General features: G+C 39.2%; 1 protein-coding gene across 2 annotated transcripts in view; it reads left to right on the top strand.

The window, feature by feature from the left end:
* Positions 1–25,385, top strand: part of UBL3 (ubiquitin-like 3) — a 48,609-nt gene that overhangs the window by 14,044 nt on the left and 9,180 nt on the right. For both annotated transcript variants that reach the window (XM_010835894.1, XM_010835893.1), the window contains exon 2: positions 22,038–22,146. In XM_010835894.1, coding sequence (XP_010834196.1) covers positions 22,038–22,146 — 109 coding nt within the window. The remainder of the gene's footprint in view (positions 1–22,037; positions 22,147–25,385) is intronic.

Raw genomic sequence — 25,385 nt, 5'->3', positions numbered from 1 at the left:
TATTATACTTATATTCTGGTATTTCAACTTTAGCTTCTTGCATTTGCTTAACATTTTAAAATAACCAAGATTTCAGAAAGGAAATTAGAAATTTGTAATGGAAGTTGAAGAAGTATTAATAAGATTTAAATACTTGAAGTGGTAGATTTGCAGTGTGGCTACCAAGTATTATGAGTGATTTTTCAAGCCATAAAATCTCTCTCATTATTTTGTGACTAAACAGAAAGCCTGTGTTACTATTAAATGCATATATTTGATATATATAAAAACATATATTTGAAGAAAATGGTGTTTGAGCCTTTTGTACTTAAAGGACTATTACATAGATTTTTACCTTTAGCACTCAATATAATCGATATAACTTCCATGTTAGCTGTCAGTTTACTTCCATACTTATTTGTCTATGGATAATAGTCTTGCTCTGTTTATTTCTTTCTGTCATTCAGTTCATCAGCAAGTATTTGTTGAGCATGTGCTTATGCCAGGCACGTTTTTAGGCTCTGGTGTGCAGCAGTGAGTGAAGCTTGCACTTAAGTAGTAGGGAGATAGACATTAAACACAATGAAAAGTAAAATACATAGTGTGTGAGGTAGCGGCATTTTTTTCTCCAGGGAAGAATAAGGGAGAGGGTTTGGAGAGTGCTGAGGGACAGTTGCTGTGTTGCCCAGTTTTACAGAGGGTGATCGGGGAGACCATTGGGAACGGATCTGAGGGAATTGCGGGCCATCCAGTGTCTTGGGGGATCACATGCCAGGCAGAAGGAATATGTCCTTGTTTGATTTCTTTGTTCCTTTTCAGTGTCTCTCACTGTCAGTCCTTCCCTTAAATTTTTGTGTTTCTCATAGTTTTTGTTCCCTGCCCTTCTGTGTCATCTGCGTGATCAGTATCTTCCTCACTAGTTTGTGCAGCAAGCATTTATCGCCTGCCGGTGTGCCAGATAGAATTTTCTCTGATGTCAGCACACACACAGTGTCTTTTGAATGAATTTCCTGTTCTTTATCTCCACTGCCTCCAGCCATGTTTTCATCCAGATATCATCCCCCTTTATCTGCTTCTATTTATCTGCCTTTCACCCTTTCCCCAGGTTTGTTTTTTGAAAACACAGATCTCATTACAGAGATCTCGTTGTTTAGCTCTTCTACTTAATTATGGTTGGCCAGTCCACACCCCGCTCCTTAGGTGGTGGCATTAAGGCTCTTGGCAGCTGGGCTCCCATCTAGCTTCATCTGCTGCAGTTGCCCGCTGAGTGTGCCCTGTGTGGGGCTATAATGAATCCTCTGCTGGCCCACAGACCCTCAGTCACCGTTCCTGCTTCTCTCATCCTTGCTTAGCCTGCCCTTTCTGCTTTGGGGCACCTCCCCCCTTCCTTCTTGCTTTATTTGCACTGAAGACTTGTGCTTCGTGGCAGTGTTAATTCCTTGGTAATGCCTTAACTACTTGGTCAGGCGCTTCGTCATTCTAAGTATAGCACATGCTAGGAGTTCCAAACCAAAGGGACAGTGGAGGCACAGCTGTTTCCCTAGGAAGGACCAAGGGGAAAAAGAGTGGCAGCACGGCCTTTTCCTTCCAGGGTTGCCAGCAAGGTGAAGCACCAGCAAGTGTCCTCAGAGGGACAGAGCCAACACACATCCTGTTCAGGTTTCAGCGTCTCTGGTTCCAGTGAGCCCAGAATTGCTAGGTAGTGATGAGTCTCAGCATTACCTGTTGTACCATCATAACAGCCGGCGAACAAGGTCCAGTCCACAGGAAACTAAAGTGAAAGGATTGCAGTCCTAGCTGATTAGTCTGGAATTCCGAGGGCTGGGCCTCCCAATCAGTCCTTCTCTCATCCACGGTTTTACCTCTACTCTAGCACGTGTGAATATTTTTGTTTTGTCCATTAGACAGACTGTGTACTCTATGAGGGCAGAGAGAAGCCTTATCTTCCTCATCTCTCTATACCCCTGTTCCTATAATAGCACTGCGCCGGTTGTATAGAGAATACCAGGTGAATGTTGAGCTAGCACTGCCACTTTGGCCAGTAGAACATTCTGCAGTGTTCGTAATATTCTGTATCTGTGCTGTCCAGTAGAGTAGCCACTGGCTGCACGTGGCTGTTGAGCACTTGGAAAGTGGTGTGTGACTAAAGAATGGAGTTTTAAATTTTATTTAATGAATTTAAATATGAATAGTTACAGGTGGTATTGGACAGTACGGTTATGTAAATTTTTTTTGGCTTGTATTTCAGATGGTCCCAAACTGCTCAGCTTTTGGTTTTACTTTTTGTAATTTTTGTTCTCTCACTGTCGGCACTTTTTGCTACTGTCATTGTGTACACTGTCATCAACTTTCTTTTAACTTTTTGGATTTTGGTCTATATGACATAGAAAGACATGTAATCAAGCTAATGGAATTCTTTTAGAAAGAGCAAATGGTAGAGGGGCCTGGGAGTCATCTTTGACCTTTCCTAATGTGGAATAAGAAGTAAGAATGTGGAATAGCCCTCAGAAAAGAAGAGAGAAGACTAAAAATATAAATTAGTGTGGGCATTAAATTGAAGAAAAAAATACCTATATGACATTACATGAATTCACGAAGAGATGAGAGAGCAGCCCAAAAGTATAGTGCCTCTAGTTACAGGTAGGATAATTTTTTAAATGAGAAAAGGAACGGAGTTATGGTGAAAAAATGTTTTTTAAAGTTTGACTCTCAGGAAAGCCATCCAAGGAGAAACCCAGGCAAGAATAGCTGTGGGCAACAGCAGAGATTGCAGGGGTGATTGGATAAGGACCAATTAAAGTCCTTCTTGTGTAATTTGGTAAAGGTTGCATGGATCTTAACTCATTGTCAGATATTTTACTATAGTCAAAACATTGTTTTCATTATAATTCATAGAGTTTTCTTCCATATTGTGCTAGACATAGAAGAATTCAGCATGTCCACTTTTTTTTGAAGTCACTGCAGTTTTTCAGTTTCTGTGTCCATATCTACCTTTTCTCAACCTTCTGTGTCAAAATATTTTGCTTTGCTATTATATATAATCTGGACAAGCGTTAATAATACTTGCTTTCTGCTCTGAAGTTGATCCTTTTTAATCCTGCCCAGGTCAGTCTCTCTGTTACCTGGTGGGAGGGTTGTTGGTTCAGTAGCAGCCACTGAGTTGGTGCTCTGATGCAGGGTTTAACTAAGAGGTGTTTCGCGTTTAACTCTTTACACCCAGAGAAAGACAGGTTTACTAAGAGACTGAGACATCTAGCCTCTCCGTGGTTCTGTCAGACTCCCAGCTGGCCAAGGAAGCAGGCAGAGTGCTCTCAGACTTCCCAGAGCCCTGCCTGCCTCACTCCTGTGGGATTTAGGACAGACTGCCAATGAAAACAGAAAACTGGGAAAACATTCTCCCTAAATATCTTCATTCTGAAGTGGAGATGGGCTCATCCTTAGGTTGTTTATACTGCAGAGTGCAGATGTAAGCTTATTATTATATTTTTATTTTCGCAAGTGATATCTGAAATCTCAAGTAGCACCACTAGCTGTATACTGAAGTCTTCCTGGAATAGCTCAAGTGGCCATCACAGTCTACTGTGAATTCCCTGCACACATACACATACACCACATCGTCTTTATCCATTCCTCTGGTGATAGACTTGCAGCTCATTTCCGTGTCTTGGCTATTGTGAATAGTGCTGCTGGGAACACTAGAGTGTATTTTTTGCTTTTTAAAATGCAGTCGTCATCTTTGGGGATTCTGTGGAGTCTAATATGGAGCACCAATGACTAGAAACACTTTGCTAATTTTAGTTCAGTAATTCCCCTAAAGTGAAAGCAAAACAAAAATTCACTTAAATCAGAATATTTTATTTCAGTAGAATCAAAGGAGGAGGCATTTGAGTTTATTGAATAATATTTGAGATTTGTAGGAATGCTTAATATCTTTCTGCTCTTAAAAAAGCTCTCATCTGTTGTTGTTGTTTTTTTAAGCTTTTCCCTTCTCCAACTAGTACTTTGCTTTATCCTGTTTCTAGGTTTGGAAATATATAAAGATATATAAATATATAAAGATAATAACACATATATATGTATATATGTTTATGATTTTTTTAAAGAACCTTATACTTTAAATTTTATTTACTCTCCAGTCATCTGTCAAAAATAAATAAAAATGAGTCTCTAACTGTACTTTACAAATTTTCAAGTACAAATAACTGTACTTTACAAAATGTATACTTTTTTTTTTTTTTTTGGTCTTCAGAATTCACATTTGTCTAAGATTATTGACTTACTGAGTTCGGGCTCTGCTAGTTTATAAGCTATTTTGTCTGCCACATGTATTCCACCAAGGTAATGTATTCCAGTGATGGTACTAATTATATCAAAACTAAGAACATCAACACTATTTCTCAGCAGTCCTAAATGAGATTAGATTTCTAGATCTTCTAATTTAAGTAATTTAATAAGACTGTAGAGGACCAGTTGCAATCACCTGGCAACTATTTATGAAACATTCTGAATTTCATTTAAATTCCTTGAGAGCCACTGTTAATGATTCTATTTTGGGGATTTATGTACAGTAAATTCATAACATGTATTTCTTTACAAAATCAGTACACAATACTAATATAAACTGAAAGTAAGTTTGAAGAAAGTCATAGTTTTTATTATGGCCTTGTAGTAGAGAAATACAGAGCAACTAAAAGTTTACTGGCATACTAAACTTTGCTATCTGTGGAATGCATATTCAATGAATAAAAGATACACAATAGAAAATGGTAGAAAATCCAACCAAAGAAATTAGCATGATCCTTTTGGAAAGGATTGAATCTCCCAGTTCAAAGTAAAATTTAATATCTGCAAAACAATAATAACACCATCTCTTACTTTAAGAGTTTTAAAGTTAGACCTTGGAGAAGGAATTGGCAACCCACTCCAGTATTCTCTCCTGGGAAATCCCATGGATAGAGGGACCTGTCCATGCTATAGTCAGGCTATAGTCAATGGGGTCGCAAAGAGTCAGACATGACTGAGCAACTAAACAGCAAAATTAGCCCTACCACTTTGGCAGAATAGCTTCCTAAGCAGTTTGTTTAGTTTACCCAAGAACCATGACTGCTGTGAAATGGCATAGTATAGTTATAAATAATAAACACAAGTTCAGTCCTAATTTGTGTTGCAGTTTTATACCTCGGAGGTATTTTATTTTTCTCTGATGAACTGAGTGTAATAAATCAGATACTACAAATAATAGGTTTTTTAAAAAATCAAAAGTAACATCAGATGTATTGGAACTTTGCTTAGATTTCAGTCTCATTAACACAGTCCTTTTGGAGCCTAGGTTGATTAGCCTTCTTGGGTCGTTTCTGTTGTTTTCTATGTAAATACTGTTTATCCTAGTATTCAGTGTCCAAGCGGGCCCTGTCCCACGTGCTCCACACACATTCATTCAGTAGAATTCCCCTACAATGCTGTGAGCTAGGAGTTATTACTATCCCCATTTTACAAATAAGGAGACTGAAACATGAGAAATAAAGCAATATCTTGGTGACTGATGGAACCAGGATACAGATCTAGGTATTCTGTTTTCAGAGCCTATGCTATGATTGTAACATCTGGAATTCTGGAAAAAGTGAGAGTCGCTCAGTCGTGTCCAACTCTGCAACCCCATGTACTATACAGTCCATGGAATTCTCCAGGTCAGAATACTGGAGTGGGTAGCCTTTCCCTTCTCCAGGGGATCTTCCCAACTCAGGGATCAAACCCAGGTCTCCCGCATTGCAGGCAGATTCTTTACCAGCTAAACCACAAGGGAAGCCTAAGAATACCGGGGTGGGTAGCCTGTCCCTTCTCCAGCGGATCTTCCCAACCCAGAAATCGAACCAGGGTCTCCTGCATTGCAGGCAGATTCTTTACTGAGCTATCAGGGAATTCTGGGGAGGTAGACTGTATTCTTCAGTACTATTGTGTGTATTAGAAATGAGCCAGTTCATTTTGTGTACACACAAAAAAGGTAGCATTTATTTAACAAATAATAGCAAGCCGGGTAAAGGGGTAATCTTTAATGTCCTTATTATGCAGTTGAGTTTATTGTTTATATCATGGTTGTAACCTAGCTTGTTGATTTGGACAGTGTCTGTATCTGATTCTTTAGATTGAAAGAATGAAGAGTGGAAGATAACTCAAGGAAAAAACAACTTGAATTTAATCTTTTTAAATTTCTAATACCATTTCAGATATAGGAACCATGAATGTAAAATAAACTCTTAAGACTGCAAGGAATCTGGGAGTAGTCTAAACCTAGAATTCATTCTCTCTTACTATAAAAAGTCTGAGGACCTCTCAGTGAGGTTCTGCCTATCTCCAGTACATCTTTTCTGCAGGGTCACTAACATACCACTCAACTATTTTCATTAGAGAAGCTTCTTTCCAGAAAAGAAAATGCTGAGTGTTGGGGGTACCGTAAGTTAGGAGGCATTGTTCGACGTATGCAAACAACATAAATGATTCTGTTAAGCTTTGTAGAATCTTCCACATTTCTAAGTGGTTGACATTTTATCCTCACAGTTGTCTGTAGAAAAACGGGAGGGGAAAAGGGATTATTACCCTTGATTTATTCCCTGTGATGGAGATCTCCGTTCTTTTAGTCAACCTTTAACATTAGTGAGTGTTGTTCATTAATTGTTTGTGAGAGGGTGGTCCTTGGAGTCTTTCTAGATTGTTTCTCTCCAAATTGCTAATCAGATTTTTTTCTAACTTTCCTCTCTCTCTCTTTTTTTAATGGTGTCTTTTTAGTGAAAGGGCTTCCCTGATAGCTCAGCTGGTAAAGAATCCACCTGCAAGGCAGGAGACCCCAGTTCAATTTCTGGATCGGGAAGATCCACTGCAGAAGAGATAGGCTACTCACTCCAGTGTTCTTGGGCTTGCCTGGTAGCTCAGACAGTAAAGAATCCGCCTGCAACTCGGGAGATCTGGGTTTGATCCCTGGGTTGGGAAGATCCCCTGGAGAAGGGAACAGCTACCCACTCCAGTCTTCTGACCTGGAGAATTCCGTGGACAGAGGAGCCTGGCAGGCTACAGTCCATGGGGTCCCAGAGAGTTGGACATGACTAAACGACTTTCACTTTAAAACACTGCAGTTATCTTTCTGATGGAAAGAAGAGTGCATTTTGTTTTACTTTGAAAAACTGCTCAGAAGAAAGAAATTGATATAATTTGCAATGCCCTAGTAGTTTAATTAATTCATTATTATAAATAAACTGATTATCTGGGATGGATTGGACAAAGTATATAGCTGCTTTATTAAGTATTCTAACTATCTGAATAGGTAGGTTAACTTCTTCCAGATTTGTAAAAGTACTGTTATAACATCCTTCTTAGTTCACGGATTTGGTGGAATATTTTATTCCCTGGTGGCTGCATTTCTTGTTAAGTCTATAACTGTTATTCCAAGATTTCTGATATAGATGCAACAAAACACCTTACTTGGCCTTTCTCTTCCGTCTTATGCTATGATAGTTTCTCATTTTCTGTCCCAAAGTTAAATGACCAGCTTTACAGTTTGACTCAACTTCTTTAGATTACAACATTAAGAGTCCCTTAGGTGGGATTTTGTAAATACTTATTTTAAGTTTTATGAAAAATTGCAGACAAAAATGGAGAGATAAGTATAATAAATCCCCATGTATCCACATTGCAGTTTCAACAATTATTAACTCATGGTCAGTCGTGTTTACTTGCTCTTCCTGAATGATTTTGAAACATCATATTACATATGACATTTGGTATGTGTGAATGAAATATACATGAGAATGATATTTTAAACCACAATAATCATTACAGCTTCAAAATTAGTGATAATTACCTAACATTATCAGCCTTACAGATACAGAGCATATAAAGACAAGTATTTATGCCACTTTTAGTTTTGAACTGAAGGTGCTGAAAAATTTAACGTTTCAAAGGCTGTTTAACATTAAAGTGTTTTTTTTTTGTCTTATGAACGTTGAGACCTGAAGAAGTCATAGTATAGTAACCTTCTTTTCTAATCCTGCTGTGGCAATATTCTTAGCATTCTCAGCTTTTCTCTTACCTCTCAGAAGAAGTAGAAAATGTTCTGACTTTGCTGTCAGAATATACAAACTTAAACATTGACCACAGATTTTGAGCATAATTGCACTTATACAGATTATGTGACTTAAGAATGTTTTCAATAAATAACAATCTTTGAAATCTAAGAAAATTGCCTAAAGATGTAAAAATAGTTCTTGGACAGAGAAATATATTTCAGTTGATTGATTGGTGTTAATGTGGGAAATCATTAGGTTGCTATCTTCCTTTTTTATTGCAAGGAAAAGGAAGAAAATTGTGCTTGTACCTCTGGTCAGTGAACTAAGCAGTTTGTTCTCTTTTTTCCTTTGCTCTGTGATAGGTTAGTAGTTATTTAAATAATTGATGTTAAGTGTCTCTGAATTCCTGTGGTTCTCAGATACTATTAACTTTCTCTTCCTGACTGAAGAGGATGTATAGGATAGAATCTTTTTTCCTTTGTCTAAATTTAGACTTAATTATGAATTAGGAAGTTTGTGAGGGTATCTGAGCTGGAGGTAAAGTATGGCTGTTTTCTTATTTTTTAGTTTTGTTTTGCTGCTGTTGCCGCCTTTTGTTTTTCGATCCTTTATGCAGTTAAGGGTGAATGGAGAGCTAAAAATAAACATTTGCAAACAGTTCACACTAGAAGTTATTTTTCTATAATCCTTGAACTGAATAAAAGCAGAAGTTTTAAAACTCTGAATCCAAGTTTCACTGGCATCCCTCGCTTACAGAGAAGGCATTTGGTTGCCATTCACCCAGCTACCTGCTCTTGTCTCAAAACCCTCACCTAGTTCTAGATCTGAGTAGGGATTGGCCCCGTGTGCAAGTTTATCCGTACCTGTGGATTTGCACTTGAATATCCCTTTTAACAAACCTGATAATCTTCTGTTGGTTTGGAGATGTTTTTTCTCCTATGATTACTTTCTGCTTGTAGAGTTGGATCATAGGTTTACATTAAAATATCAAAAGCCTCTGGAAACCCTGTCCTTTCTAATACATTTAAACAATTTCGTTTATGGCCCTTTCCCTGTTCCTCCCCTGAGAGACCCAGTCTCTTATTACCATTACTGAAACTGTCCTTCTCAACACATACCCCCACCCCCAGGGGTGGGTAGGGGACTGAAACGTAAATCGCAAAAGCAAGCCTGAATTACTTAAATCAGATTTTTAAAAATTCAGAGGTTCTGCTGCCTCTACAAATCTGTCAAACAGGAGATAGAATAAAACAGAGGAACTGAAATTTGTTTATTGTAATTTATACTTTTATTCTTAACATTATAGTATACTGAGCTGTTTAGTAGTAGCCTTTCCCCACATTGACATTCAAACTCTAAACTAGAAAATGCTTTTGTTCTTTTATTCTAGAAAGAATAAAACAGACAAATTTGTATATCCACCTTCTACGTCTGATTTTAAAAATTGAAGTGGTTTAGCATTTTGCACTGTAGCTAGGAATTGAACAGTCCTCAGAACAAAATGTGGAGAAGGCAATGGCAAGCCACTCCAGTACTCTTGCCTAGAAAATCCCATGGATGGAGGAGCCTGGTGGGCTACAGTCCATGGGGTCGCCACGAGTCGGTCGCGACTGAGCGACTTCACTTTCACTTTTCACTTTCACGCAATGGAGAAGGAAATGGCAACCCACTCCAGTGTTCTTGCCTGGAGAATCCCAGGGACGGCAGAGCCTGGTGGGCTGCCGTCTATGGGGTCGCACAGAGTCGGACACGACTGACGCGACTTAGCAGCAGCAGCAGAACAAAATGTTCAGGGATAAAGAGGACATAACATAGCAGCATTGCCATGGTATTGCCTTGCTCTTGAGGATTACATGCCCCTAATACAGTTTGTGTTCTGTATCTCGAATCAGGATATAACACAGCATGGGATAGATAACCCCTAATTTACCTGTCTGTATAGCGGTCTATACAGCAATAGACCGCTGTCTCTATCTCTGCTGTGTAGAGTTTAGCTAAGACCAAGAAAATACAATGAAGGCCTCCAAACAGCAAATTTTATAACCAAATTGAGTTTGGTTATAAGATTTCCAGAGGTCAGCTTTGATAGCATAGTTGCTCTTATTTTAGACACAGTTTAAAACTGATTATCTCAGCCTATAGCAAGAGAGAAGCTCTCTGGATAGCCACCACAAGCAACTTCGTGATAAAATCTCTTTACTGTTAGTTGGTTCTAAAAGTAAATTCCCTAAATTCCGTGATTGTATTTCATAATTTCTTCAATACCTTCAGTGCTTTAACTGAGGGAAAGAAGGAACTCTATACATAGTAACATAATAACTAACATTGACATAAATAATACTGATAAAATTGCAGTATACTTATGGAGTGCTTTTCATAAAGTTAACAAAATGCTTTCATTCCTAGTGTTTTACTTAATCGATTTTTTTCTTTATTTTTTAAATTCTTTTGGCTGCATCACGTGGCTTGTGGGATCTCAGTTCCCCAACCAGCAATTGAACCCACAGCCATGACAGTGAAAGCCTAGAATTCTAACCACTAGGCCACCAGGGAACTCTAGATTATGTCTTCTAATTCAGAGAGTCTGCTGGCTTAAAAAAAATCCTAAAAAGTGGCAGAATTCCTAGCAAGCATCCTGAAAGTTTGGGGGGAAATGTCGCTGAGCATCTACCTAATAGATCCTAAAGGCATCGTTGTTTGATAAAGGATATTTATAATGGCGCCCTGCAGAGACTGGTTACTTGATGTATATTGAAAGACGATAAGCTTATCTCCCTTAGACATATATGGATCACGCAACTGTTCACGAGTTGGTCCCAGAAAATAAAGTTAAGAAGGACTATATGGATTTCCCCTATTGCCTTAAGCGAGTTTTTCAGACATCTTCCGCTGAGTGCTTCTCTCTGTGGATTAGAATTATTTAATCAGCTTGTGAATGATAAAGCCAGTTGTTTGCCCTGGTATGGAACTCACCTAGTAAACTTAGATCTCTGTGCAATTCAGGAAGCACAACTTCCTGAGATTTTCCACAAAATGCCAGTAATGTCGTCTGAATTTTTGTTTCGGTGTTCTGAGTTGAGAAGGTAGTACATATTTGGGGATTAAATAGTATTCAGAAAACTGAGAATAAAATGAAGATGTTTTTATTGCAGTGGGTTAAATATATTCCTTGGTTTCTGGGCCTCCCAAATTTATTCAGGAAATTTCTAACTTGGTAAAATAATTTTAACGTTAATATCCTTGATTCCTTTGATCCATGGCAGATTGGCAATTCATGATGATTTCTCAAAGTATGTGCATTTATGGCTCTGTAGTGTCCAAATGAGAGGATCTCCGAAGTTTGAAGCAGGTGTATTTAAGAGGTGCTTCCCCTATCCACTCTCCACCAGATGAACTCCCCTGACCTCTCAGTGTAGGATAGAGCCTCCTTCTAGGCTGCTGTGCTCGGGCCTGTAAGTCTATGTTGGTGCTTGTTGGCTCTGTGTGATGGATGGCACAGGGTTTCTGCTGTAGTGCTGGGTTACCCTGGATTGACATTTCAGTTGCTGTTTAGTTTTGCCCTGGGTTGGGTCAGTTCATGTAGCTTGGGAACTAATAGTAGTATTTTACAAATATTTATTTGCTCAACATTAATTAATGGAAGGATAGACTAATTTTTATACCATTTCCATATTGAAACAAATACAGTTTCGTAAGGGTCAGTTTTCAAAAAGCAGGGTCAATTTTGTATAAAGAATTAGGCAAAACATTTCCCAGGTTTTGGGTGTTTTAATTCATAATTTTTCTAAAGCAAGAAAGAATTAGTCACTCAGTCATGTCTGACTCTTTGCAACTCCAGGGGCTGTAGCCCACCAGGCTTCTCTGACCATGGGGTTTCCCAGGCAAGAGTACTGGAGTGGGTTGACATTTCCATCTCCAGGGAATCTTCCCAACCTAGGGCTTAAACTTGAATTGGCTGCATTGGTGGGTGGATTCTTTACCATTGGGCCACCTGCGACAGTCTTCCGTGTACCTCATTGGTCGGAACTAGATACGTGGCCACTCCTAGTGCAATGAAGTTTGCTATAGTTCTCATGTCCTCTTGTGTTAAAGGTTGCTTCTTACACTCTTTATGAGGAAGGAAAGAAATGAACATTGTATGGATCTGTTAGCATTGTGTTTAACTGTTATGTCACTGCAGAATTGTACTTAGTGGCATAAAAAAAAGTGAGGGGTTTACATGCTTCCTGCAGCAAGAAGTCTGGATGGTGACCATGTAGGGTTAGTGCAGTGGCCTGAGGCTGCTCTCAAGGGACCAGGCTCCTCCTGTCTCTCTGCTCTTCTCTCTGTAGCCTGTGGATTTCTATCTGGTGGTCTAAAGGTAACTCCGGACATCACCTTATGTTCCAGGTGGTGAAAAGATGGAAAGGCAAAAGGCTTTTCCTGAGCAGTGATTTATTTGAGAAGGGCCTTCCTTCCCAGGTACTGTAACCTCTGTCCCACTGACTGGAGTTGTCAAGGGCCCAGGCATGCATGGTGCTGGCGTTTTGAGTGGCCCGACAGGCCCTGATTGTGGAGGCTGGCAACTCATCAGTCTTAGTGGTGAGGGCACACGCAGCACCAGCGCAGGAACCAGCCTTTGAGACAGAGGGGCCCTGTGTCCCTGTGTGTCCTTTCTGCAGCTCCTTTCCTGTGTTGAGAGTTCTCCCTCCTAGTTTGTATTATAAGCAATGTTAGTTCAAATAAGGTAAATCATGTTCTTTAATTGAATTAAAAAATAATTCCTATGTAGGAAACTCTTTTATAGGAAAAAATGGCTGTATTTTCACTTAGTGGGAAATTAAGTAGTCATTAAATATTTACAAAGGTTGTGCACAGAATGGGCTGCATGCCCCGGAACTGTTCTAGGTCATTAGTGATCTCTAGGATATAAATCCAGAAAATGCTTTTCTGTCTTCATTGTACTTGGCCTCTCAGCAGAACTTAAAATAGGAGCTCACCTGGTCTTCCCTTTACACTTTGTTCTCCTGGCTTGCGTGGCCCCACATGCACAGCTTTTTCCTTTGTCTTCTTAGCTCCCCCCTCTCAGTTTCCTTTGCCAGCTCTTGATTTGCTTTGAAAGTGTTAACTTTTCTTTGGTGTTCAGTCTGGGCTCTCATCTTATCTCATCAGCCGCTTTTTCCGTACAGCAGTCAAAGGGCTCTTCAGTGGAATTTGAATTGTGAGCCTCGCTGTTTAAAACTTTTAAATGTCTCACAGTTCGCGGTGAACACTCAGACGCCTCCCAGGCTGTGTGAGCGGATCCAGCCCCTGCGAGCTCCTCAGCCTCATCTGTGCCACCCTTCCTCGGTCGCTAGTGCAGTTCCCTGCACTTGTCAGGTTCTTCCTTGTTCCTTGAAGTCCTCATACGCGCTGGGCCACTGCCTGGAGTGTCGTGCTGCCCACTCTTGGCATCTCCAGCTCCTGTTTTAGGTCCTCAGCTAGGCCTTCAGTGAAGCCCCCCTGAAGCTCCCTGTTCCAGAGTCTTGGTTGTTTCATGGCACTTTCTCTCAGGTGATCTTTTGTCCGTTTGCTTCTTTTCATACCCAGTTTGTGCATAGTAGGTACTATTTTTTTTTTTTTTTTTCGGCTGAATGCGTGGTTAATATCATGGAGAGATTCTTAACATTATTTTGAGAAAAAGAAAAATTTTGTAGAGCGTCATCATACTGTGTAAAAAATGTTAATACTCCTCTGGTGGGAATCTGTTTTTTAAAATTAGCTTCTAATGGCAAAGGAAAACTTAAAAACTCTAACTTGCAGTTTTACATCTAAATGGAACTCTAGAGATCATTGAATACAATCATTTCCTCCCTAATCAGGGAACATGGATAATAATATGCTATTTTATGTTTTTGCAGAAAGTTTCAGAGTTTACAGAATACTTTCACATACTGTCTCTTTTGAGCTTTAAAGTAGATTCTGAGTAGTTAGGGTATTCTCTGGATGTAAGCCCTTGTCTAGCCACCAGGCACGTGACCTTGGGTAGGTGAGAAAATGAGGGTGGTGTGAGTATCCAGAGACTTTATATAAATTTTGTGAACTCTGCAGTATGAAACATGTCGGTAGTAGTTGTGTTACAAGTAACAAACCTAGCTCCCAGAACAGTGACGTGCTGGCACGGTGTCCGGGATGAGCAGTGAGCGGTCAGGCTGATAACCAGCCTCCGGCTGTGCAGTAATCTTAACTCTGGCAAGATGCTTAACCTCAGTTAAGCCTCAGTGTGCTCATCTGGAAAATAAAGATACTATCTGCTTTATACAATAGTAGTTAGCACAGTTTCTGACACATGCTAAGTAGTCAGTAAATCTTTTTGTTGTCACCACCATCAGTAACATCAAGCACGACAAAAATGACCAGAATGGTAGTTTGATGAGTAGTTTGAGTCTTACAGAGTTGTGAATTCTTTGCTAAATTCTCATCTGAGAAGTAATTCATATACACAGGTGTGTTGTGCAATAGCTGTGCTGCAGCATAGCAAGACTGCTCAGAAGTTGTTTTCCACATACTTTCTAATTGTATATGCTCAGGTCACCTTATTCAGATTGAAATTACCAAAATAATAGCAGTTTAAAGACTGAAAAGTGTGTAGAGCGATTGTAGACATTCAGAGGGCTTTGAAACTTTGAAATAAGGATTGTTAGTAAGCACTTGGACTGTCAGGTTACCTCTTCAGTGTTGCTATGGCTTCTTAGAGACAACGTCCTGATCATGGTCTCTTTCTCTTCCTCTCTAATGGCCCCCTGATGATTTTATTGACGCACTTTAGGGAGCATGATTATTTGGTTCAGTACTTGTAGCATGCCTTCATTAGGATGTGTAATACGTAATGCTGCCACAGATACCTAATCTGTAAAAAAAACACACAACAAAAAACAAACAAACTGGCTGATGGTGGGAGGAAGTAGAAGGAAGTAAAGACATAGAAGGAATCCAAAGAAAGAAAAGTGAAAGTCGCTCAGTTGTATCCAGCTCTTTGCAACCTCATGGACTATACGGTCCATGGAATTCTCCAGGCCAGAATATTGAAGTGGGTAGCCTTTCCCTTCTCCAGAGGTCTTCCCAACCCAGGAATCGAACCCAGGTCTCCTGCATTGCAGGCGGATTCTTTACCAGCTGAGCCACAAGGGAAGCCCAAGAACACTGGAGTGGGTAGCCTGTCCCTTCTCCAGAGGATCTTCTGACCCAGGAATTGAACCAGGGTCTCCTGCAATCCAAGGCTTTGTGATTTCTGCCGTTGAGTTTACAATCTAATTGAAGCCATCTGCTGCTATTGCATTTGCTTTCTGTATTGTAATGCTAAATGTTTTGATGATGCTGGATTTATATTCAGTAACAACTTCAGTAACACACGTCTTGTGTTTTTCTAAATGAATAGCCTTGATGCATTCACGCCTAATGAGGAGCACTCCGTGATTATGTTAAAAAACGATAGACATTCTTAGCTCAGGTGGCATGTCCTGCATAGATGCAGACTTCTGTGCTGTTTTACTGGCAGTTGTACTGAACATTATGTACTGATGTAGATGCATTTATCATGTTTGCCTTTTCCATTTTCTGCTCATTTTGTGGAGTTTTGCAGCAAAGTAATTTGCCACACGAATCCTAAGTAAAACCATTTATTGTGACTTTAAAATTTAATAAATAATAAGTAATAAAGCAATTATATTCAAGTAAGAATTCACGAGTGTTCCAGAGACGTCCAGTTATAAATGAGAACCTCACTGTCAGGAGCACATGAGGTCATGGCTCTCTGGGGCACCACTGAGTGATGGGATCCCTAGTCACAGGTCGACGCGAGCCGTCTGCGAGCTGAATAAGCTTGCGGATCCAGGCGGCCGGGGACAATCGTTGTCTTCACGGCTGCCCAGAATGAGTTCTTCTTGGACAGGAGAGCTGGCTATCACTTTTGAATAATCAATTGACTGACAAACATATTGTAAAGAATAGGATGATTTTTAAAATGCCTTGTTCTTTTTTTCCCTGTTCAGGGCAACTGTTTTTCTTTTATCACTGTGGTCTGTTGCAGGGCTTGTGTTCCCTGATAATTTTACTTGGGAACTTAAGCTAGAGGACTCTTTGACCTCTCCTTTACCTATTTTTCAGAGTAGATGTTGGTGGCTCAGACAGTAAAGCGTCTGTCTACAATGTGAGAGACCTGGGTTTGATCCATGGGTTGGGAACATTCCCTGGAGAAGGAAATGGCAACCCACTCCAGTACTCTTGCCTTGAAAATCCCATGGACGGAGGAGCTTGGTACAGGCTACTATCCATGGGGTCGCAAAGAGTTGGGCACGACTGAGCGACTTTACTTTCTTTCTTATTGAGTTTTTACTGCTACAGATTTAATAGTTCATGTACATTGGAATCTACATCATTTTCATCATTTTAAGTGTTAAAAAGAAGGTAAAGATCCCATAGGTTTAACCCATTTAGCAAATCTCAGTGTACCTTAGTTTATGAGTACATAATACAAGTAAATTCAGAGACAAAAATCCAGGTGTATTTTCTTAGAAGGTAGAATCTGTTTTCATGAATCCCTTACAACTTCTTCACAAATAGGAGTACTCCTTCATTCCAATAAAAAAGTAGGAATGCTTTCTTGGCTTCTTCAGTTATATTTTGAAATTCTTCCCTGCTCTTTGTTGAAAATGTAGTTTTATCACTTCACCAGGGTGACTAGGTGCAGGATAATTTTTTTATGCCATCCCCTCTCAAGCATGTGAGCCCAGAGTGTGTGTGGATTGGAGTGGGGCAGTGAGCATTTCAGCCAGGAGGAACAACCTGGATACAGGCCTTGAGGCAGAGAGCTTGGCAGCTTGAGGCCCTGAAAGAAGGTCCATGCGACTGGGGTATGGTGGGGCAAGAGGGGTTGGGGTGACAGAGGATAATCATGGAGACCTTGCTGAGGAGTTTGCCTGGGCCACGGGCCACTTGAGCAGGGCGGCACCCAGCGGGTATTGCTGGTGGTGCCCTAGGTTCAGCTCTCAGCCTCCCGCTTGCTAACATCTCTCCTTTCATTCCCAGGACTCTGAGAGGTGGGTGGTAGCATCAGAGTCCGCTAGACTGAGTACCAACTAGGTGTGTGGGTAGTCGCGGTTTTACTTCTGGCCACTGTACATTACACACCCTACCCTGGAATCTCCAGCTCACAGGTTCTGCTTTCTTTTCTCTTTTATATTCATTTAGCAAATACTTGTTGAGCACTTTGTAGCCACCCCCTCCTCCACAATCAGTTGTTTGTATGTCTCCTAGCTTCCAGGGTATGAAATCTCCATAAGTTTCATGTTAAATATTTTGTAATCAGGCACCAAGCACTGTATCAGTTTCAGAAAATGTCTGAATAAATGAACAACTGAAAGAAAGTTTATGTAATTATCATATCTAAGCACCGCAGTTATTTGAATAATTTGTTTTTAATCAGTCCTGTGTAGAAACATGAACATATTCCTCCTTCGTTCCATTTTTCTTTAACATACAGTTAACAGAAATTCAAAACATGCCATTTAAGTCCATAGGTCTAGAAAAAAAAATACACTTATCTCTTTTCAGCCTCATATCTTAAGTCACTGGTAGTTTGTATTTTTACTCTAGATGAAGTAGCTATTTTGATACAGAATTATTTTTTAAAAAGCACTGTTCACCTTCAGATAAAAATAAGAAAGATAAGTAAAGACAAACATATACCACCATATACATTTTTAGGAAGTCAAGCTCTTTTTAAAATAATCTTTTTGAGGTAATTATGGATTTACATGGGATAGTAAGAAATAATACAGGGAAATCCCATACAGCCTTCACCTAGTTTTCCCTAATGATAGCTAGCATCTTGTAAGTAGTTCGGTAGCCTCAGGGAGTGGACACTGATGAAACCCACAGGCTTTATTCGGAGCTCTCCAGTTCGCATGCCCTCATTAGTGTCTGTGCCGATGTAGTTCTGTGCAGTCACAGGCCGCTTAGCCAGCAGCACGCATTTCAGTTCCACCCCGAGGATCCCTATACGTCCCTTTATAGACACAGCCGTGCTCTGTCTTCCCCTCTTCCTAGAACCCGGCCACCACTTCTCTCCATCTCTTACTTAGTAATTTCAAAAATATTGTATAAATGGAATCATATATACCACGTCATCTTTTGAATTGACTTATTTTTTTTAACTCTATATAATCCCCTTGAGATGAATTGAGAACTTTAAAAAAGTGATTTGCAAAGAAAGTCTAACCTCTTTCCCACTGGCCACTTACCTGTCCTTTAGCAAAAACAGGCAGGAATGAGCCCCACCAAGGCGCAGGCAGAGGCCTCCCCTCTGTGCCCTGGAACTCACGCTGCTCCTCAGAGACTCTCGGAGAAGTCAAGAGTTCCCCTTTTGATCAGTGCATTGATATCTTTGTGAAAAACAGTCATATTTCTTTCAGAGGGCATGGCCCATCTCCATAATCTCCTGTTTTATTTCCAAAGGCTGTTCCAGTTAATCCCATCTTCCATTACCCCTCTTTCTTTCCTCTTAATTTTTTTCCCATTCTGACCTACTCAAAATTAATTGTTGAGTGAATTAAGCTGTAGATAAGATTTCTCCAAATTGATATTATCCAACAAATAGGAATCACAATCAATTTGACCGAAAATCTTAAACAGACAAACTTGAAATTACATGCATGAAAGAGCTTCTTTTGTTTCCATTGGCTTTACAGGAAATGATCATGGTAGTTCTGCTTCACTGATAGTCTTGTTTTGATTTGTTTTGCCTCCAAAGTAATTATAAAATATATATCATTCATTTGGATGGTCTAAGTGCCATCCCTTGGGTATATTATTCTGTGATAAGAACTCCATCTCCTACCAAGTCATTCAGAGTCCTGATGAACAGTTTTCTTTTTAGATGAGTATGTATATGAGTATATCACATTTTAAGCTGTAAATAAGAGTGTTGTTTGTAACCCACTGTTGATGTGTTGAGAATACCAGTACCTCACAAGCAGAGATTCTTATTCTTAAAATAAGGTATTTTATAAATTGACTTACCTTGGCTTCAAAGAAGAAAAAAGGTCTTTCATTAAAAAGTATTTAAATAATTAATACTTAATCTTTCTAAAGAAACTAGCTCACATTTGTAGGGACTGCTATACGTTTATTGAGAGGAGCTGTAATTGACATTTAATCTGAATGAGCATGATAGATTCTACCTATACTTTGCTTGCTTAGTTGTTCAGTGGTATTCGACTCTTTGCGACCCCATGGACTGTAGCCCACCAGGTTCCTCTGTCTATGGGAGTTTTCAGGCAAAAACACTGGAGTGGGTTGTCATTTTCTTCTGCAGAGGATCTTCCTGACCCAGGGATCAAACCTACATCTCCTTTGTCTCCTGCATTGCCCTCTTTACCCGCTGAGGAAATCCTAACTGTGCTATAAGAACAATTAACTACTGACCAACCTATATGGCTAGATGTTTGGATGATTGCTTCAAGATTTACTCTTTTGTTTCTCAATTTGTAGCTCTAAGCCACTTTCAAACTGTACCAAGAATTATAAACTTAATTTCTGTGGCCATCCAGGTATAAGTGTATAAAGCAGACCAGTGTGAGTAAATTGAGAGTATATGTGTCAAACTGAAAAGTTCATGTCCACCTGTAAACGTTTAAAACAAAAATTAACTGTGTCAGACACATCTACAGGCCAAAAGTTTTCAACATTCTGATCATCTTGACAGACATAAATTTGTCAGACTGTTGATTTTGAAATGTGAAAGAGCTTTTTAGTGACAGTGATTGTATCAGGTTTAAAATAGGAAAAGCCAAGAACTTGGCAGCATGAATGCACTTAGCATTATGTATTTATGAGGTGGAGGTGTGTGTATTAGTTTTTGTTTAATACATTGTGGATGTCTTTCCACATCAAGTCATATAGGTCTGTGTCTCACGTCATTTAACGATTGTAGGAAGCTTCCATGATGAGGATGCACTATCATTTATTTTTCCATTTTCTTGCTGAGGGATATTAGGGAAAATTTAAAGTATGTGTCAGTGTAACCTTTGCGGAAAATAATGGTTAAGTCCTCTTCTATTTTCTTCGTTATTTTAAAATATTATAACTTGAATAAAAGCTCAGTAGAAATTAATTTTTAACTTAAAAGTTGATCCCAGGAAATAGTAAGTTCCTATCATTTGCATACCTCTTAGGAAGCCTGGATTTAATTATATTTCTTTCTGAGTGAAGCAGACATGTAGCTGACCCATTTTGAAGGGCATAATTTCTTGGGCATTAATGGCTGAAGGGCCCTTCCGCAGTAGTTTGAAGCTATTAAAAGATTCCTTGTAAGTTCACAGCAAATAGATATTTACCCATATTCACACATAAAGAGACAGTGTTGAATAGTTATGTACGTGTGAGAACTGAAACTCACACCGTATTATGTAGACGGTAGGCTCCTTGCTTTAGCAGTCACTCATTACTTACTTGTTGTGGGAAAGAAAGAAGGTGGTGCTTTCTTACAACTGAATCATTATTGTAAATTCTTCCTTGAATTTTATTCTAATGGAACTTAAGGTTCCTGGATCAAATTACTTCTTTCCAACAGTGTTGTTTCATCAGACCTCTTCCTGTATTAAGTTCTTTGGTATAATTTCATTTTATTTAGGAAAGGCAGCAAAAAATTCGCACAGGTCATATCGAAAGGGCTTTTCACCTGAAATATAGACTTATTTTTCTTTTATCTTTTGAAATACTTTACAAATTGAGATAATAGGGTACATAGCAGTTAGAATACAGTTTCTAATATGGAACCTGATTCTACTCCATCTGCTGTGAAATCCAGTTACATCCCGTTGAATGCAGAGTTAGGTGTATATAGCATTTTGCTTGAGGAGATATTTTATAATTATGAGTACATTTTCAAAGTGGCGATTTTGAGGTCCTGGGAATAGCAGTGGCCATGGTGGTGGCAGATAGTAAATGAGTGACCTGGTATCTTGGTGGTGCTGCAGTAGATTCCAGTTTATTCGTTGTAGACTTTGTCATCTTACAGACTTACTGTGTTTTGTTTTTTTTTAATAATAATAAAAAGATGTTAGTAACTGAGGAGGAGAGCTTGGGTGACCTGGTGCATTGGCAGTCTCTGTGCTCTGTGTGTAGAGAAACTGGGCTCTGGCTGTACCCTTCTTTTTTAGGAAGATATTATTTCCTCTCATATAACAGGCCTTATAGGTATAGAAAACCTCACCTATATATAAGGGAGATGAATGAATATTGTGGTTGAAAAAAATGGTTAATTATGGACAAAGAAAAATTTTAAAGTGAACATTTTGGAAACTGTATTAAGAATGGTATAAGCAAATCTGTATTGACTTGGAAATGTAAATCCAGTGGCTCTCAAAAATGTTAATTCTACTGTCCATCTTAGGTGTTCCACTGAGGGTGAATCTGTGTTCTTTGTCACACAGAGCTCCATGAAAGTGAATGATCATGTCATTGGGATTAAAGGAACTACTGTTACTGACTCTTCAATTAACTCTAATGAAGTTCTTCAAAATTACAGTTTCTGGTTAATTTGTTTAGGTTTGAATGATTTTTATAGGATAAAAAGTTGTATATAGTTTACTTTTTCTCTTCCTTTTTTCTAAGAAGCATATTAGCAACTGAATTTTTTTTCCTATTTAGTGATGTGATCTGCAGGGTAACAACTTGTATTAGCTGTTCAGTGGAAAATTGCTGAACAATTACAATGAACATTATAAAAGCATAATGAATTTTGGTTTCCCTTTGTTCATTTATATGGTAAATATATCCTCACACACACACACACATACACACGCATTAAATAATGAAAATCATGTCTCAAATTCTAGACCTTTAAAAAGAATCTTTTCAGAATTTAAGTAAATAAAAAACAGAAAATGGCATTATTACTAATTGAGAATGTGATTGAAATGAAAAGTTGTTATTTTACTTTAAAAATGTTAAGACTTTAAAAGAATCATTGTCTTCTTTCAGATAAACTTGCGCCTCATCTTGGTGAGCGGGAAAACGAAAGAGTTCCTATTTTCTCCTAATGATTCTGCTTCTGACATCGCAAAGCACGTGTATGACAACTGGCCGATGGGTGAGTAGTGGTTTTCTCTTGAGAATGAATAATGTTGATTCCTTGTGCCCTGCCTTGTTTCACAGACATTTTGAAAAAGTTGTAAGTAAAATATAAGAAAACAAGCGAATGATTGAGGGTACAAGGCTTAAAGTTGAAGGGGCTGCTGCATCCCTGCTGGGTTTGGCCTTTCAACTCCCTCACTGCAGAATGGTAAAGGAGCCTGGGCATCAGGTCGCTGGGTGGCCTTACAGCTGTTTTAATGTAAAAGAAAATTATTTTTTAAAGGAAAACACAAGGTAGCTAACACACACACACACTTCATATCAGTAACTCTCTTTACACCAAAGCACAAAGTAAAAACAAAGAAAAACTATCTTTAACAAATTGTAACACATTTTAAAAATTTTTGGTCTATTCTGTACACAACCTGCTTAGGTGGCATTTGACAGAAAGTGAATGTTTGATTCATGTCACTTCCTTTGTTTTCTGAACTACTACATGGTCAAGAAGGTATAAAATCCATTTATGCTTTGCATTTTCAAGCCAATATCCATGACAGAATTTTGGAGTGTGTGTGTGAGAGAGAGAGAGAGATCCTTTCTCTGGTTTTTTTCCATGTAATAAGACTCGTGCCATCCTCAAACGAGTCTTCAGCTTATGTTCTTCCTATGAAGCTAACCCAAGTCAGTTTGATCCTCTTAATTGCGTGTACCTAGTGATACGACTGTTTGTGCTGATTTCACTAATTTTACTGGACTTCCCTGGTGGCTCGGACGGTAAAGAATCCACCTGCAATGCGGGAGACCTGGATTCGATCCCTGGGTTGGAAAGATCCCCTGGAGAAGGGAAAGGCTACCCACTCCAGTATTCTGGCCTGGAGAATCCCATGGACAGAGGAGCTAACCAAAACAGTTTGTACTTCTTAAAGCACAAGACTTGTATTAACAGAGAACACAGTGTATACAAAATGAATCAATTAGATCATACTGCTCACCCTAAAATAATGTTATATGAAGCTCTTTTAGAAGAAACTCTTTAATCCTTATTAACTTCTATACAACCATAAAACTAAAACAGATCTATAAAGAAAATGCAAATACAGCTCTAAAACCAGTAATGTTCAAATTAACAACTTTAATGTGCCAGGTGGCATATTTTTGCTAACACTCACTCATTGCTTACCCCATGAATATGGTACTGTGGAGTATGGTGTGCCTCCTCTCCCGCTGGCTATAGAGAACCCAGTTATGTGTGGATTTACCACAGACCCTTCATGCACACAGTGTACCAAATTGTCATTCAGCCTTCACTGACAGGAACATGTCATTTATGTATTAAGTCAACCTTTGTTCTTTTCTTGTTAACCTCTTGACAATTAAAGAAGTACTGCTTGGTACCAGTACAATCATAAGCTTAAACGCATACATGAGCACTGAAGTCCCAAGGCTGTACTTGGTTGTAAGGTAATACTTTGAACTATCTAGATAATCTCATCCAGGTTATCAGGTTAAAATGAAAAGACAATCTAAAAACTCTTGATGAGGACTTTCAGACCCAAAGAACTTGTTTTAAGGATTCATAGACCCGAGTTTAAGAAATACTGCTTTAGACAAATACTTTGAAATGACTGGGTCTTTCTTCTTGCTGATAAGGAACAAATCAGTACTAGCTCCTGAATCAGAAAGAGACTGGAGCTAAAGGTCATAGATAAGAAGGAATTTCAGAAGAGCTGAAGTAACTAAACTTAGAATACTAGATTGTCTTCACAGCCAGGCAGGATAGATAAGTAAGACTGTGAAAAGCATTTTCAAATGTCTGAGAGTGATGTTGTTTGTTTAGTGGCTAAGTTGTGTCCAACTCTGAGACCCCATGGACTGCAGTGTGCCAAGCTTCCCTGTCCTTCACTATCTCCCAGTTTGCTCAAACTCATGTCCATTGATTCATTGATGCCATCCGACCATCTCATCCTCTGTTGCCTCCTTCTTCTGACCTCAATCTTTCCCAGCATCAGGGTCTTTTCCAGTGAATTGGCTTTTTGCATCAGGTGCCAAAGTATTGAAGCTTCAGCTTCAGCATCAGTCCTTCCAATGAATAGTCAGGACTGATTTCCTTTATGATGGACTGGTTGGATCTCCTTTGAGTCCGAGGGACTTTCAAGAGTCTTCTCCAAATCCAAAGTTGAAAAGCATCAATTCTTTGATGCTCAGCATCTTCATAGTCCAGCTCTCACATCCGTGGATGACTACTGGAAACACCATAGCTTTAACTATGGACCTTTGTCAGCAAAGTGATGCCTCTGCTTTTTAATATGCTGTCTAGGATTGTCATAGCTTTTCTTTGGAGGAGCAAGTGTCTTTTTATTTCATGGCTGCAGTCACCATCTACAGTGATTTTGGAGCCCAAGAAAATAAAGTCTGTCGTTGTTTCTATTGTTTCCCCATCTATTTGCCATGAAGTTATGGGAGTGGATGCCATGATCTTAGTTATATTTCTCCTGGCATTCTTGATTCCAGCTTGTGCTTCATCAAGCCCAGCATTTTATATGATATACTCTGCATATAAGTTAAATAAGCAGGGTGGCAGTATATAGCCTTGACGTAAAATCCTTTCCCAATTTGGAACCAATCTGTTGTTCTATATCCAGGTTCTAACTGTTGCTTCTTGACCTGCATACAGGTTTCTCAGGAGGCAGGTAAGGTGGTCTGGTATTCCCATCCCTTTAAGAATTTTCCATAGTTTGTTGTGATTGACAGAGTTAAAGGCTTTAGCATAGTCAGTGAAGCAGAAATAGATGTTTTTCTGGAATCTCTTGCTTCTTCTCTGATCCAGTGGATGTTGGCAGTTTGATCTCCTGTTCCTCTGCCATTTCTAAATCCAGCTTGTACATCTGGGAGTTCTCAGTTCACCTATTGTTGAAACCTAACTTGAAGGATTTTGAGCATTACCTTGCTAGCATGTGAAATGAGTGCAGTTGTGTGATAGTTTGAACATTCTTTGGTATTGCCCTTTTTGGGGATTGGAGTGAAAATTGACCTTTTCCAATCCTGTGGCCACTGCTGAGTTTTCCAAATTTATTGACCAAATGAACAATGCTAAAAGAAATATTCTATTCACAATAATCTTGGGTGTGATGAATTCAAAGTAATCCATACCAAAGTGTTAACAACTCGATTTTCCTTCTGGAGGAGAGGGGCCTGGGACCATGGGAGTCAGAGGGCACTGAAGGGGGATGGATGGGGGAGAATGGATACACGTAT

Source organism: Bison bison, unplaced genomic scaffold, assembly GCF_000754665.1.
Source record: "Bison bison bison isolate TAMUID 2011002044 unplaced genomic scaffold, Bison_UMD1.0 scf7180017864056, whole genome shotgun sequence".
Taxonomy (NCBI): domain Eukaryota; kingdom Metazoa; phylum Chordata; class Mammalia; order Artiodactyla; family Bovidae; genus Bison; species Bison bison.
This window is presented reverse-complemented; position numbering and strand designations above follow the sequence as displayed.